A 14,470-nucleotide genomic window follows, 5' to 3' on the forward strand; every position below is an offset into this window, starting at 1 on the left:
CCAAGATGACAGGTAACAGGAGAAATGAGCTAGGTCAGTGCTGAGTGGAAGAGGCGTAGGGGTGAGTGACATTTGGACCGTGAGGCTTAGATCATGTGGCAGGTGACCAGTAGAGCGAGGTTAGGGCATTTGCCCGTAATTCCACAACAGTGAGGTCCAGTCCACGGAGACGTTTTGAACCTGGGTGGGAAGGAAGGTGCTTGGTTTTGGAACCACCAGCCCCAGGGTTCACAGCTGAGCTTCTGGGACTTTACCCTTTCATTCAGGCACTGCGCCATTTTCTGTTGCTAATGATAAAACAGCACGGACACAGTAAGCTGGAAAAGAGCTTTAGTTTTGTTTTTAGAACTTGCAGATTTGAGGGACCGCATCTGGTGATGATCATGGCTGGTTGAGTCCCAAGACTCAGGCGGTCCCGGGGTGGGAGGTCAGGGAGCATGCGTGAGTCGGGAGGTCAGGGAGCAGGCGTGAGGTCAGGGAGCATGCGTGTGGGTTTCTGTCTTCATTGGTTTTCTTTTGTTAAGCTAGTGAGATTCAACTCTGGGGGCTTCTAATTCTACTTACTTCCTAAAAACTCTACCCTAAATACCTTAGCGGGGTGTGTGTGTGTGTGTGTATGTGTGTGTGTCCACCCCCTCAGCGTCTCACAGGGGGAAATCAGTTTCAGCTCACGAAACCTGAGGGGCTCGCTGAAGCCACACCCAATCCATAACACTCACTTTGATTAGTGGGTAAAATCTTTTAAGTTTCACATTGCCTTGGTCATACCCCAAATAAGCCAGCCTCAAAGGTGTAGAATCCAGGGACGCCTGTGAGACATGTCTATTAACCTTCACCCTTCCCCCGTTTCCAGGATTACCCATCTCTGGGGCTGATGACTGAGAAACTATCCCAGAAAAACATCAACTTGATCTTTGCAGTGACTGAAAATGTCGTCAGCCTTTACCAGGTAATTAGGGCTCTGGGCTTCTCTTTTTGTCATCACAGGTGGACCTGACCCAGTGGCCAGCTCCTGCTGTCACTAGCCAGGGACCCAACCAGGAAAAAAATCCTTTTAAACTCATTCCCCAGGCAGCTTACATTCCTCCCTGTAGCCTTTTCCCTCCAACCTCTCACCTATAAGGAAACCTGTGGTGATTTGCAATGGCAGTAGAGGTGACTCAGTTGGGGGAGGGGTATAAATTTTTTTTTTTTAAATAATGTTTCTCAGGTATGAAAATATGCTAGATCTGTTCTGGTAATAACAAGATATTCCACAGTGCCCTCCAAACTTCATTTTAGGACTGCCTGTCCGGTGTGGTGGCACACACCTTTAATCCCAGCACTTGGGAGGCAGAGGCAGGCAGATTTCTGAGTTCAAGGCCAGTCTAGACTACATAGTGAGTTCCAGGACAGCCAGGGTTGCACAAAGAAACCCTGTCCCCCCAAACAAACAAACAAACACACACACACTGCCAGTCTGACGAAGGAAGGCCTGAGGAGGAGACCACTTTCTTCAGTACGCTGTGGACATCTTTGTCTTCCTTTCTAGAATTATAGTGAGCTCATCCCCGGGACCACAGTGGGAGTCCTGTCTGATGACTCAAGCAATGTCCTCCAGCTCATTGTTGATGCTTACGGGGTAAGAATGCTGGCCCAGGAGGCCCTGGTGTGTCTGCTGGACGAGGCTTACTCATCAGCGCTTTTAAAAAAAGAAGTACAAGAGGGATGTCGTGATCTAGGGCAGAAAGCAGACACATAAATTTCCTTTAGGAAGGAAGTTTTATCAAAAAGCCATGGTTGGGTCTGTGGGTGGGAGAATATCAGATATAAACAATATAATATGGGGGAATAAACATAATAGGACCTTAAAAGGGGACAAGAGGAGCTTCGTTAAGAGTATAAGAGAGGTTCAGAGAAGGAAAGAGATAGATAGAGATATATATGTAGAGAGACAGACAGACAGACAGACAGACAGACAGACAGACAGAGACAGAGAACAAACTTCCATGAGAACAGTGGGAGGGGAGGCCCAAGGAGCCTCTCCAATGAGCAGCTTTTATCTCCAGACAATACACTTTAAGAGTGGTGGGAAGTTTCCTATCATGTGATTTGGTTGAACATCACACACACAGAAGCCAGGAGGTACTGTATACATCAAGAACAGTCAAGTCAGAGCACAAACAGCCTTGGAACTCTCTGTCCCAAAGAGAGCTGCAGGGAAGCCTGACTCAGGCTGTGGGGTCACTCCTAAAGGCACAGACCCATGTTCTAACAGATCTCGGATTTGGGAGCCGTCTGCCATTCTCCCGAGTGGCCTTACTGCATTTCCCTTATGCCCCCAGAGGTGGCCGGCTTTGGGAGTAATGAATGGCACCTTCTGAAATGGGCCAGAAAGGAAGGCCAGGGAGGAATAGGAACGGCATGTGGGGAGCTTAGAGGAAGAGGAGGAGGAAGCTGCAAATGGGGATTCTATGCCCAAGGATGCAGCTGTAGGGCAGAGTGAGGGAAAGCCAGGTCTCAGCAACATACAAAAGAGGTGACCGAGCATAGAGCCTCTATGGCAGCAGCTGCCAGGTAAACCTCAGGGCAAGTCCAAGGCCACTGGCTTGGCTTTGTGTGGATGGGCTTGGCTTCTGTCTATGCCCTAACCGTCTTTTGCCCTCGTCTGCTCAGAAAATCCGCTCTAAAGTGGAGCTGGAAGTACGTGACCTGCCGGAAGAACTGTCACTGTCCTTCAATGCCACCTGCCTGAACAATGAGGTCATCCCGGGCCTCAAGTCTTGTGTGGGCCTCAAGATTGGAGACACGGTGAGTTGGGCTAGGGGAGGGACTGATGCTGAGGCTCTGACCATGGGCCCCAGGATCTGTGTGCACCCCACCCTTTCCGGAATTAGACGTTAAAGTAGTAGGGTTGTCTGTCAATCTTTCCACTTGAAGCTTCTGATGCCTAAGGTTTCTAGAGCTGCTGAGGAAACCTTTTATTTATTTATTTATTTATTTATTTAAAGAAAGCCTGGTTTGGTTTTCTGTGTTTGCACCTGCACGTCTGGTTGAAAGTGAAAATATCTCTTAACCTATCTCTTCACCCAGGGCAATGCTTTTCTTTTCTCTGCCACATAAAATGGGGGCAGTCTAGCATCTGTGGACTCTTGCTGAGCACTGACCGCACCAGGTTTTATTCCAGCTGACGAAAATCCATCAGCAAGTGGAACAGGCAAAAGTCCCCACCCTCTTGAGACTTAAGAGTGTAAATCTTGCCCCTCCCCCCCCACCGCTTTCTTGATTATTACTGTTTTTTTTTTTTTTTTTTTTTTTTTAAATTTTATGTGTATGGTTATCTTGCCTGCATGTATATTTGTGTATCACACACGTAGCTGGTACCTGTTGAGGCTAGACTCAAGTATCAGATTGCTTTGAAATAGAATTGTAGATGGTTGCGATCGGCTGTGCGGATTTTAATCCAGGTCATCTGTTAAGAACAGCCGGTGCGCTTAACCTCTGAGCCACCTCTCCAGCTCCCCTGGTTTTCTTTCCCGGTTCTCCTCTCCACTACCTGGTCGATGGGAGAGAGAGAGATTTTCTGGTCCAGTTCCCTATACGTTTATGTTCTAAACACACGTGTTCACACCACACACTCCGCACCCTGCAATAAAATGCTATGCTATGCAATCTCTCAGTTTGCCATTGACCATTGTATAGCATGGTGTGGTGCAAAGCAACATTTTGTGTGCCTTTCTGTTATTATGTAACAACAATACTTAACTCCAGCTGGCATAGTTGGCCAAAGAAACGTATTCCCCAAATCACAGGTTCTGTCCTACTTGAACTGGTTTATTTCTCAGAACAAAAAACCAGTCTTCTATTGCTTGTCTGTAACTGTCCAGTGAGATATGCCACAGTGGTATTATTGCTATGTTACACCAGGGTAGCTTTTACTCTGTAGACTCGATAGAATTAAGGCTGAAGAACTCCCCTGGGCATGTGGATTTGACATCCAATTTTGTTGTCCTTGGAAAGTTACAGCACAGCATTTCCTCTGGGGCTGGTGCTACCCAGATCCACTTAGGTCTCAATGTCGTCTTTCCATCCAGGTGAGCTTTAGTATCGAGGCCAAGGTGCGTGGCTGCCCCCAAGAGAAGGAGCATTCTTTCACCATTAAGCCTGTGGGCTTTAAGGACAGCCTCACCGTCCAGGTGACCTTCGACTGTGACTGTGCCTGCCAGGCCTTTGCCCAGCCTTTCAGCCCACGCTGCAACAATGGGAACGGGACCTTTGAGTGTGGGGTGTGCCGCTGTGACCAGGGCTGGCTGGGGTCCATGTGTGAGTGCTCCGAGGAGGACTACCGACCCTCTCAGCAGGAAGAGTGCAGCCCCAAGGAGGGCCAGCCCATCTGCAGCCAGCGGGGCGAGTGCCTCTGTGGCCAGTGTGTCTGCCACAGCAGTGACTTCGGCAAGATCACTGGCAAGTACTGCGAGTGCGATGACTTCTCCTGCGTCCGCTACAAAGGGGAGATGTGTTCTGGTGAGTTCAAGTGTCTATCTGCTTGCTCCAGAGCCATGCGTGCGTGAATACCCATACTGCCTTGGGAGCAAGTGGAGGGCCTGGGGTTGGCAAGGCAGGCAGAACTGAGGACCGATTCCACTGAATAGAAAACCAGAAATGAGCCAAGGAGGGAAGCAGTCCTTTTTCCTTTGTTTGTGGCACTGGAGGAAGCTAGAATGAGTAGGCAGAGTGGAGAAACACCAAGGGGAAGTAGTTTATCTTGCTTTCTTCTGTTCTCTCTGATAATGTTGCAAGTTCCCAGGCCTTTTGAATTTGAGGACCAACATTTTTCTCATCTAAAAAAAAAGATCAGCCTCATGGTAGTTAAACTGCTTGTGTTTACAGATGGATGATGTTGGAAATATATTGTAAGACTAATAATAATTTTACTTGAATTTATTTTTCTATCTCCAGAGACTTAGAAAGTAGTGGCATATATGCAGGTCATTGGGGCACTTAGAACAGTCCTTGAAAATGGTATGCTCATGTTAGACATTGCCCCTGTTTATCATCTGCTGTCTATTTAAATTAATGAATTAATTAAACATGAGTTCAGCTCCTCAGTAGGCCACGTGTGGCTGGTGGCTATCATACTGGACCATGCGGATGTTGAACATTTTGACATAGCAGAAAGTCCCACAGGATGGTGTGGCCATAAGGATTACCTACCTGCAGATGAAAAGTGTGTATGTGTGTGTGCACGTGTGTGTCCGTGTGCACAAGTGTGCATGTGTGCACGAGTGTGCACATGCATATGTGTGTGTGTGAATGCACTAGAGGTGACCATTGTGTGTCTTCTTCAGTTACTCTCTACCTTACTTTTTGAGTCAGGGTCTCCCATTGACCCCGGAGCTCACCAGTTGGCTAGGCTGGCTGGCCAGTAAGCTCCAGAGATCCAACTGTTTCTGCTTTGAAGTGTTGAGATTACAGCATATAGATTTGTGCCACTGAGCCTGGCTTTAGTTTTTAAAACCCTGGTGCTGGAGATCTGACCTCAGGTCCTCATGTGTGTAACACAAGCTGTCTCTCCAGCCTGGAGATGAGAATTTTGAGCCCTTCGACCTGCAGGATTCTGTATTGTCCCTACTGTGAAATTCAGGGCAGTCCTGAGGCCTATTGGTAACTTCAAACTGGCCCCAGAGACCATTCGGATTTGTTCCCGACAAAGAGGAGCCAAAATCATGGTCAATATGGCCTTTATCTGAATACCCTAAGGGCAAATGGACGGCCTGAGTTCTTTTCTGAGGCTCTGGAGGTAGGTTTATGTTGGACAGACAGACTGCAGGCATTTGCTGGTTGCGTTGGCTGGGCTGACTCATGTGCAGGATGCTGTGTGATCAACAGAACAGAGGCTGTGTAACTGTCTTCTGTGGTGATCGAAGACCCAGGTGGACTTCATTTGCATTGAGGTTCAGCCAGTTGAGCTGAGTGACTCAGGGGCTCACTTTAACACGGTGGCACATGCCTGTAATCCCAGCCTTATAGACTGTCATGAGGAGGTCAAGGTCATCCTTAGCTGCATCGTAAGTTTGAGGCTTGTCAACACCCAACCACCACCACCACCACCAAAAAGCTCAATAAGAAAGATAAATTATACAGAGAAGCCCTGTCTTGAAAAACCAAAAAAACCAAAAAAAAAAAAAAAAAAAAAAAAGATAAATATGCCGTGTAAAAACAGGTCCCTGGGGACCAGAGAGACTACTTAGTGGTTAAGAGCGTATGCTATTCTTGTTGATGTACCTCATAAACACCTTTAGCTCTGGCCCCAGAGACGCTAGTACCTCTGACCTCTAAGGCACCTGCAAGTACACGCCGTCACCATACACATAATTTAAAAATAATCTTTAAATTTAAAACATGCCCCATAAACATAAAGGTGATACCTTTGCTGGTCTGTAACATCGTTTACTTCAGTGGGGGAAAGAGATATCACTATTAAATTAATGATAAAATTATTAAATAATTATTAATAATTAATTGATATTATTATTAAATTATTATATCATTATTAAATTAGCTAAATTAAGCAAGAGATCAGGACCCCAATGACGAAAACGGGCGCACGATAGCAGTTTGAACTAGGGTGAGAGGCAGGGGTTTCAGCTCATTTTAATATTTAACAGTATTTCTGCCATGCTCTTACTACCAAGGGCACACACAAAGGAGCAAGCTGGGAGTGCTGGGTGAGGTTGGCCTAGGAAAGGCCTACAGGAGAGCCTCAGAGCCCCTTTGCCTCTTCTGGGATGATTGGTCCAGGGTGTGGTCTGGGGGAGGGGGTCCCAGCCAGCCACCCACCCCACAGAACCTTGGCAATTCCTACCTCCTGAAGTGTGGAAATGTCTGGTCCTGTGTGCTCCACTCCAGTCCCCCAGGGGGAAGGGGGACTCCTTTGGATGCCACACCCATTTTACTGCTTCTCGCCAGGGTGTCTGATGCCCATTGAGCCTCATCTTGTCCTGTGACACTGTTAGCACTTCCTTAGGGACACATGTTCATGGAGTGCTCAGCATGTGTGATTCCTCTCAGAGTGAATGTCCAGCACATCGGTGTTCCTCTTTGATGCCTGCCTTGGGGACATCATGGGGCAGGAGTGCTAACTGTGACTCTTCTTCCTAGCCTGTGGTCTCTGAGCATGCAGGTGGCTGCCTGGTACCTCCCCCCCTGCCTCCCCCCCCCCCCATGCGTCAGGCTTGGTCTTTGAGGTTGCTTGTAGCTCTAACCTGTCTTCCCCTCTCCCTCAGACAGCAGGGAGACAGAAAGTGCATGCTTCCTCTCAGGCTCTTTCCTGCCTGCTGCACACAGATGGGCTTCCTCTGTGGGCTGGGCCTTAGGCTGTAGCCACATGGGAGGAACAGGTACCAACAGACAATTTTACTGCTTATTAATATACCAAAGTGTCTGTCACACCAGGAGTTCCAGCCTGCTAGAACCCAGAAGTGAGTTGTCTGCTGAGTCCCTAGAGAGAGAGTGAGTCATGGGTGGGGGACTTGTGGGCAGTTTCATGGAGGTGATGTCTGATGGCTCTCCAAGGAAGGCTGGTTCTCACAGGAAAGGAGTGGAATCGTAAGTCAGTCTGGAAGGCTGGCTTTTCAGGGAGAGTAACCATGTTCCCTCTGACTGAAGCCCCTCTTCCTTCTCTCCCACTCTTTCATTTCTTGCTCCCTGCTCTGGCTTTCCTGTGAACCCAGCCTAGCCTTGCCCCCCCCCCCCCCCCCCGCTTTTGGCTGGAGAGGTACCAACACTGTGACATTACTATACTGTGGTTTCCTTTTAAGGGCTGACTCTGCCAGGGCCTGGGGTCAGCCTGCTGGCTCCGGCTGCCCACTTCCATTCCAGACATCACTCTCTGGCTGGGCCAGCAGATCCTCTTGTCAAAGATCACTTTGTTTTGCCTCACAAAGGAAACACTGTGGGATGCTGGTTCTGCAGAGGCCTCTTCTGAGTCCTGCCAGGCCCCTGTGGCATCCTCCTTTCTCCATCCAGGAAAGCAAGTATAGTGGACATGGTGGAGCACCTACAGCCTGGCATCCCCACCCCCAGCTGCTGCACAGCAGCTCTTTCTCAGGAGCTGACAGGATCCGCCTTGCGTTCAGAAGTTGACCAGCGAAGGAAGGTTGTGCAAGGGTAGTTCCGCTTCCTCAGAGTGGACCCAGCTCTGAGGCGCCACCCATACTTCCAGACTCACCATGGGCTCAGGCTGGAAGGAGTTTCTGTCCTAGACCACATACCTGCCGTGTGTGTGTGTGTGTGTGTGTGTGTGTGTGTGTGTGTGTATGTGTGTGTGTTTGAGCGTGCAAGCATGTACTAGCATCCATATGTGGACATCAGAGGATGACTCTGCCATTCCTCAGGAAGTGTCTACCTTGCTTATTGTCTCAGGGTCTCTTGCTAGGACCTGGTTTGTGAGTGAGCCCCAGGCACCCGCCTATCTTTGCCTTCCTGGTGTTGGATTTACAAATGCATGCCAGCATACCCGACTTTTATTTATTATTTTTTTAATGGGTTCTGGGGTTAGAACTCAGATTTTCTTGACCATGGCAAGCCCTTTACTGACGGATCTATTTCTTAAGCCTCACTGGCTTTTGGCTCCTGCCTCCCTTCCTCCTTTCCTTCTCCTCAGCAAAGAAGATCCCAACCATAATATCCTCTAGAGAGCCCAGTCTCAAGGCTTAGAGCATTTCTGGTTCCCAGCTTTCCTGCCAGCCCCAGCTTTATCTCTGTGGGAAGCTTGTTTCTGGTCTCACATTTTTTTTTTTTTTTTTTAGAAAAAAAACAAACAGATTTCTAATTAATTAATTACTTAATGTTTTTCAAGATAGGATTTCTTTGTATAGTCTTGTCTGTCCTGGAACTAGATCTATAGATCATGTTGGCCACAGAAATTCACATGCCTCTGTCTTCCGAGTGCTGGGGTTAAAGGTGTGTGCCACCACCACCTGGCTATTTTTTATGTTGCTAAAATGATTTCTTTACTTTTAGTTTTATGCTCATTGGTGTTTGCCTGCATGTATATTTGTGTGAGAGGATCGAGTCACATGGAGCTGGAGTTACAGACAATTGTGAGCTCCTGGGAATTGAACCTGGGTCTTTGGAAGAGCAGCCAGTGTTCTTAACCACTGAACCATCTCTCCAGCCCCCCCTTTATGTGTACAGGTGTTCTGCCAGCCTGTCTCTACATCATGTGCATGTAGTGCCTGTGGAGGCCAGAAGAGGGCACTGCATCTCCCTAGGACTGGAGTTACAGACAGTTGCTAGCCACCCTGTAGGTTGAGGACTCTAGCCTTCTAGAAGAGCAACCAGTGCTGTTAACTGCTGAGTCATCACTCCAGCCCTAATGTACAGCCTAGGCTGGCCCTGTGATCTTCCTGCCCCTGTCTCTTTAGCATATGCTGTGCCCCCCCCCCCTACCACCAGCTGTCTAAGAAACATGCACTTCTTTCTAAGGGAGTGCTGTAGCTGAGTTGTATATACGTGTTTGAGTCTTGAATGATGATGAATCTATGAGAGGGCAGTGCAGGGCCACAAGTGTAGGGGCCCATAGTGCCCAAAAGACAGTGGGCTCATGGAGAGCAGGGGGTGTGATCTAGTTACCATCAGAGTATGGCCCTGTACCACCCTCCCTCCCCTTCTTGGAGTGACTGATATGATTTTCAGACCAGTATCTGCTCCTTATCTTTGCTCTAATTCACAGTCATATTTTGGTCAGCTGTCCAGGTCTTCCTGATGCAGCGCTCTAGAGAACGGGCCGCTCTTTGTAGGGTTTAGTGGCCGACTTTTAGAGTCCTGTTAAGAGAATATGAGAGAGAGCAATCCAGCATTGTGAGGTAAAAAACCTGCCTTCAAGCGGCCTGCCCTGCCCTGCCAGGCTCCCTCCCAGTCCTACACTTGAGAAGTGAATGGGCCCTCCACAGCAGGGCTGGCGGCTCATTGCACTACTGTGATACTATAGCCCAGGGCACAGCTGCTGTATGTATGTGTATTTTCCATGGATTGAGATGGCAGGCTCCCTTGTAGCACGGATCTTGTCTGGCACACCCACTGCTGAGTCTCCGTTGTCCAGCGTGTGGTACGAGGTCAGTAAATGGGTGTTGAGTGTGTGGGTGACTGAAGGAACACTAACTGTCTGCCTACTCCATAAAAGACTTCATGGTAATCCCCGCTAATGATAAAGCTAACGTGATAAACCTATCGCCTAACCACAAAGCATACAGTTTAGAAAGAGAAGCCGGCAATCCAGCAAATGACCATAGAATAAAGGTGGATGTAGAGACAGCCATACTGTCCCGGGGTGGGGGCCGGGGGGACACCTGAGAAGGCGGTTGGTGCCACCTGAACAGGTCACAAAAAGTTAGTGAGCCTTAAGGGTGAATCGGGACTTGAAAGCAATCGCAGGGTTAAAGGGACATCTAGATAGAACAATATGAACGGAAACAGGAGACCATGAAGCTGCAGAAGGCTGAGCCCTGTCCCGGCCGGGCCCTGACTCGGCTGGCCCTGTGGCCAGTTACACAACCTCTCTGACACTACTGGGTTGTAAGAGAGGGTAAGGAATTACAGGGTATGGCACGCGCTTGGCACTTGCGAAAGCCGAGCAGGTGTCCATGCACTTCACTGTCACCACTGGGAGTACTGATGGCACAGGCGCCAGTGGGAAGATTAAACTTCCCTGGTTTTAGAAAGTAACCTAAGTCTCTTCTCTAAACGCCCCCCAAAGCTGCCCTACTGTGCCCTCATAGGGTGACATGGGGCAACAGGACGTGTTAGCTACATAGGGTGACAGGACGTGTTAGTTATCTCTGTCGCGGCTATAAAGTACCTGAGAGAAATGAAGGAGAAAAGATTCGTTCTGGCCCACGGTTTCAGAGGGTCCAGGCCATGCTTGCTTGGTCCCAAACGCTTAGGGCGGAGCAGCACGACAGCAGGCTCATGCGGTAGAAGACAGCGGCTGGCTTCATGGCCAGCTGGAAGCGGAGAGAGCAAGCCGGGAGTCGGTCAGGGAGACATCTACTGTACCCTGCAAGGGACCTCCTGCCCCCACACCGCAGTGACTCATTCATCTAGCTAGGCCTCACTGCTCCTTTACAGAATCTCTCAAAATAGCATCACCGACTAAAAGCACAGGCAGACGAGGGGCATGCGAGAAGAAGGCAGGCTGTATCGGTGAGGCTGGATGCTGCCGAACCATGCTTGCAGCTTCAGAAATGAATCAGTGTGGTCAATGTTTCTGAAGCTTTGCGGTTCAGGTGCAGGTGCAGGAAGAGTTGATCAGCAGAAGTCTGTTGGAGGCCTTCGGGCTCTGCGAGGTTTGGTGGGGGCCTTTGGGTTCTGTGAGGTTTGGTGGAGGCTTTTGGACGGTGTGGGGTTATGGCTAACCAGATTTCTGCTGTTTACCTCTGGACACCCTCTCTCCTCTTCTCACCCAGCTTTTCTCGTTCTCTGCTGCCTACTCTCTATGGCATTCACGGGATTTATTTAGCAGTGTTGGCCCTCCGCAGGCTGTAAGGTAGGCTATATTTGTTCCCTGTGCTTCCTTGGCCTGTTGGTTGATTCCATAGGCTCTCGGTGCCTTTTGTCTGGCCCTTGGGTACCCTACCCCATCAACCTGCATACCCAGGGCACAAATGCATGTCTTCCCTTCCTGGCACTGGGCACGAGGCTGTACCATTCTCTCATCTCATTCCAGTACATTTTACCATCCTGTGCATTCTCCCTCAGAGCCTTGCTTCTGACCTTGCAAGGTGACAATTAGCTGGTTTGAGAAACACAGTAATGGGCCTTGGTGGCTGGTCCATTCTTTTGTTGGTGGGAGGGGCTAACTAGTTCAAGTCAGAGCCCTTGTTGGCATCTGACTTAACAGGGAGAAGATAATGATAGTGACGGTTGGCCTTTCTTGTCATGTTGGAGAGGGAACAGTCATGTCAGGTCAAAAGAAGACAGGTGTAGGGGCTGGAGGAGCCCTTCCCATCCATACCGCTCTGTCAAAGTTCCTGAATGCCCTGCGTGGGCACAGGTTATAGGGAGCCCTCGGGCCTAAGGAGCTGGCTCTAATCCTCAGACGGATGCTGGCAGAGAAGGGGAAGGATTCAGAATAGGGCAAGAAAAAGGGCAGGAAGTCTGGGAGATGTGGATCCGAATACTTCTCTTTCCGGGTTTTAGCCCCTTGGGATGCCCACATTGCTATTCGTCTCTGTGGGATAGAGCTCTTCTAGCTAGGTCCCCTGCTCCCCTGCAAGATCATTGTTAGTGTGGTGGTGCGGTAATCTGTTAAAACGCTCTAAACTCTCCGGTGGGCACAAGTACCTCCTCTACATCCGCCTGAATGTTGTTTTAGATTCCAGATTGAAACAGACACACACACACACACACACACACACACACACACACACACACAGACAGAGCCTTATTTTAATATGCCCTAAGCTGCTCAATGGCTGGGCACTTCCAAACCTCCCCATGGCTAACATACTCTCCCCTCTATTCCTGGATTCTGACTTACTAAAAAATCTACATTCTAACTTGGCTGCCTGGACCCAGTTGGGCAGCCCACTCAGGCCGCATACTCCGGGTTCCTTGGCTCTCGCTTCTCCATCTCCCAAGCCCGATCTTCCTGCTTCCCTGTCATGGCGATTCTCCAGCCTTCTTCTTCCCATGGTCTCTTGCCCAGAAAATGTAAGGTCCTGCCTCTGTCTCCCTGACCAGCCATTGGCTGCCAGCAACTTTACCAGTTAGACCCAACTGGAGTCAGGGACCCTCAGCAGGGACCTTACAGGCAGACATGCAGATTTCTGCGTGATTTTTGGGAGCCGAGTTAACACAACACTAGAACCAATCCATAGGTATGGTTGGGAGAACAGGGGACAGTTAGTAACCTGTTATCCTGGGGTGGGCTCCTCACCGCTGGTCTGCTGTCCTGGCTCTGTTTGTAGGCCATGGGCAGTGTAACTGTGGGGACTGCGTGTGTGACTCGGACTGGACTGGCTACTACTGCAACTGTACTACCCGAACCGACACATGCATGTCCACCAACGGGCTGCTGTGCAGTGGCCGGGGCAACTGTGAGTGCGGCAGCTGTGTGTGCGTCCAGCCAGGCTCCTATGGAGACACCTGTGAGAAGTGTCCCACCTGCCCAGACGCCTGCTCCTTTAAGAAGTGAGTGAACAGTGTGCAGAGACGTGGGAGGCTGGGAGGAGGAGGAGGGCCCTGGCGGAGAACTCCCAACTCTTGGGGATCTGTCTTAGAGGACGGTTTGCCAAATGGCTGCTTTCCCTTTTCCCATGGGGAAGTTGGAGGCAGCACCAGCTCTGCAGGGACCAAAGCAGAACCAGTTGGAGCCAGCCCTCTTCCAGAGTGACATTGCGAAGCCTTCTGCATGGGGAGGGGGATCAAATAGGACATTCTAAAATTCCAATGCAGTGTTCTGATTTCTATGGGAGGGGCAGGGGGCTGAAGTTCTGGTGGGCTCAGTGAAACGGGCATCTGTCAGTACAGAGCTGCCCTGTTTGGACGTTGAGGAAGTGTCAGTCAGCCCAAGTCTATGGCTCTGCCGTTGCCAGGTTCACAGTCACGCACTCTGAGCTGCGGTAGAGCCCAGGGCTTAGAAGAAAGAGCCTTATGCTGGGCTAATGCTCTGTGGTCACTATCTTGGAATTCTTAGGTATGTTTGGACAGAATTTTAATTTTTCAGTGGACTCTCAAATCACGTGACCAACTCTGACCTTAAACCTCTGAGAATTGGTGGGAAGTCACCATCACCAACACCTTCATCATCACCAACACCTTCACCATCATCATCATCATCACCATCACCTTCACCATCACTATCACCTTCACCATCACCAACATCATCACCTTCATCATCACCATCACCTTCACCTTCACCATCACCAACACTTTCATTATCACCTTCACCATCATCATCACCATCACCTTCACCTTCACCATCACCTTCACCATCACCATCATCTTCACTATCACCACCATCGTCATCACCATCTCTGAAGAAGTTTAATGAAGTCTATTCGATCTATAGTCCCAGCATTCAGGAGCCTGAGGCAGGGGCTTTAAAAGTTCAAGACCAGGTTAGGTTCTATTCTCAGATCCAGGTTGGCTGGCCAGGTCCTGTCTGCGGTGAGGAGGGCCTCTTCTTTCCTGAGCTCCATGATGCCTTCTGGGCACGTGACATACATACACACGTACGTAGAGCTGTCCCTGCCTGGCTTTAGCTGCTGTGTCCCCTCTCCTCTAGGGAGTGTGTGGAGTGTAAGAAGTTCAGCCGGGGAACGCTCCATGAAGAAAACACCTGCAGCCGATACTGCCGGGATGACATCGAGTCTGTGAAAGAGCTGGGTAAGTGCAGTGGGTCTGAGGGTTCGTGCACCCAGGATAAGCCCAGGCTGTACACAGTTCCCTCCCATCTCAAAGCCCGCCAGCTTCCTTTTCCAAGGTG

The 14,470-nt window shown here is 49.6% G+C and overlaps 1 protein-coding gene across 1 annotated transcript in view; it reads left to right on the plus strand.

The window, feature by feature from the left end:
* Itgb3 (integrin subunit beta 3) overlaps positions 1 to 14,470 on the plus strand; it is a 57,233-nt gene that overhangs the window by 32,290 nt on the left and 10,473 nt on the right. The window contains exons 7-12 of the mRNA XM_021212782.2: positions 854 to 949; positions 1,532 to 1,621; positions 2,656 to 2,790; positions 4,074 to 4,503; positions 12,951 to 13,173; positions 14,270 to 14,370. Of these exons, the coding sequence (XP_021068441.1) occupies positions 854 to 949; positions 1,532 to 1,621; positions 2,656 to 2,790; positions 4,074 to 4,503; positions 12,951 to 13,173; positions 14,270 to 14,370 (1,075 nt within the window). The remainder of the gene's footprint in view (positions 1 to 853; positions 950 to 1,531; positions 1,622 to 2,655; positions 2,791 to 4,073; positions 4,504 to 12,950; positions 13,174 to 14,269; positions 14,371 to 14,470) is intronic.

Source organism: Mus pahari, chromosome 14 (assembly GCF_900095145.1).
Source record: "Mus pahari chromosome 14, PAHARI_EIJ_v1.1, whole genome shotgun sequence".
Classification (NCBI taxonomy): Eukaryota; Metazoa; Chordata; class Mammalia; order Rodentia; family Muridae; genus Mus; species Mus pahari.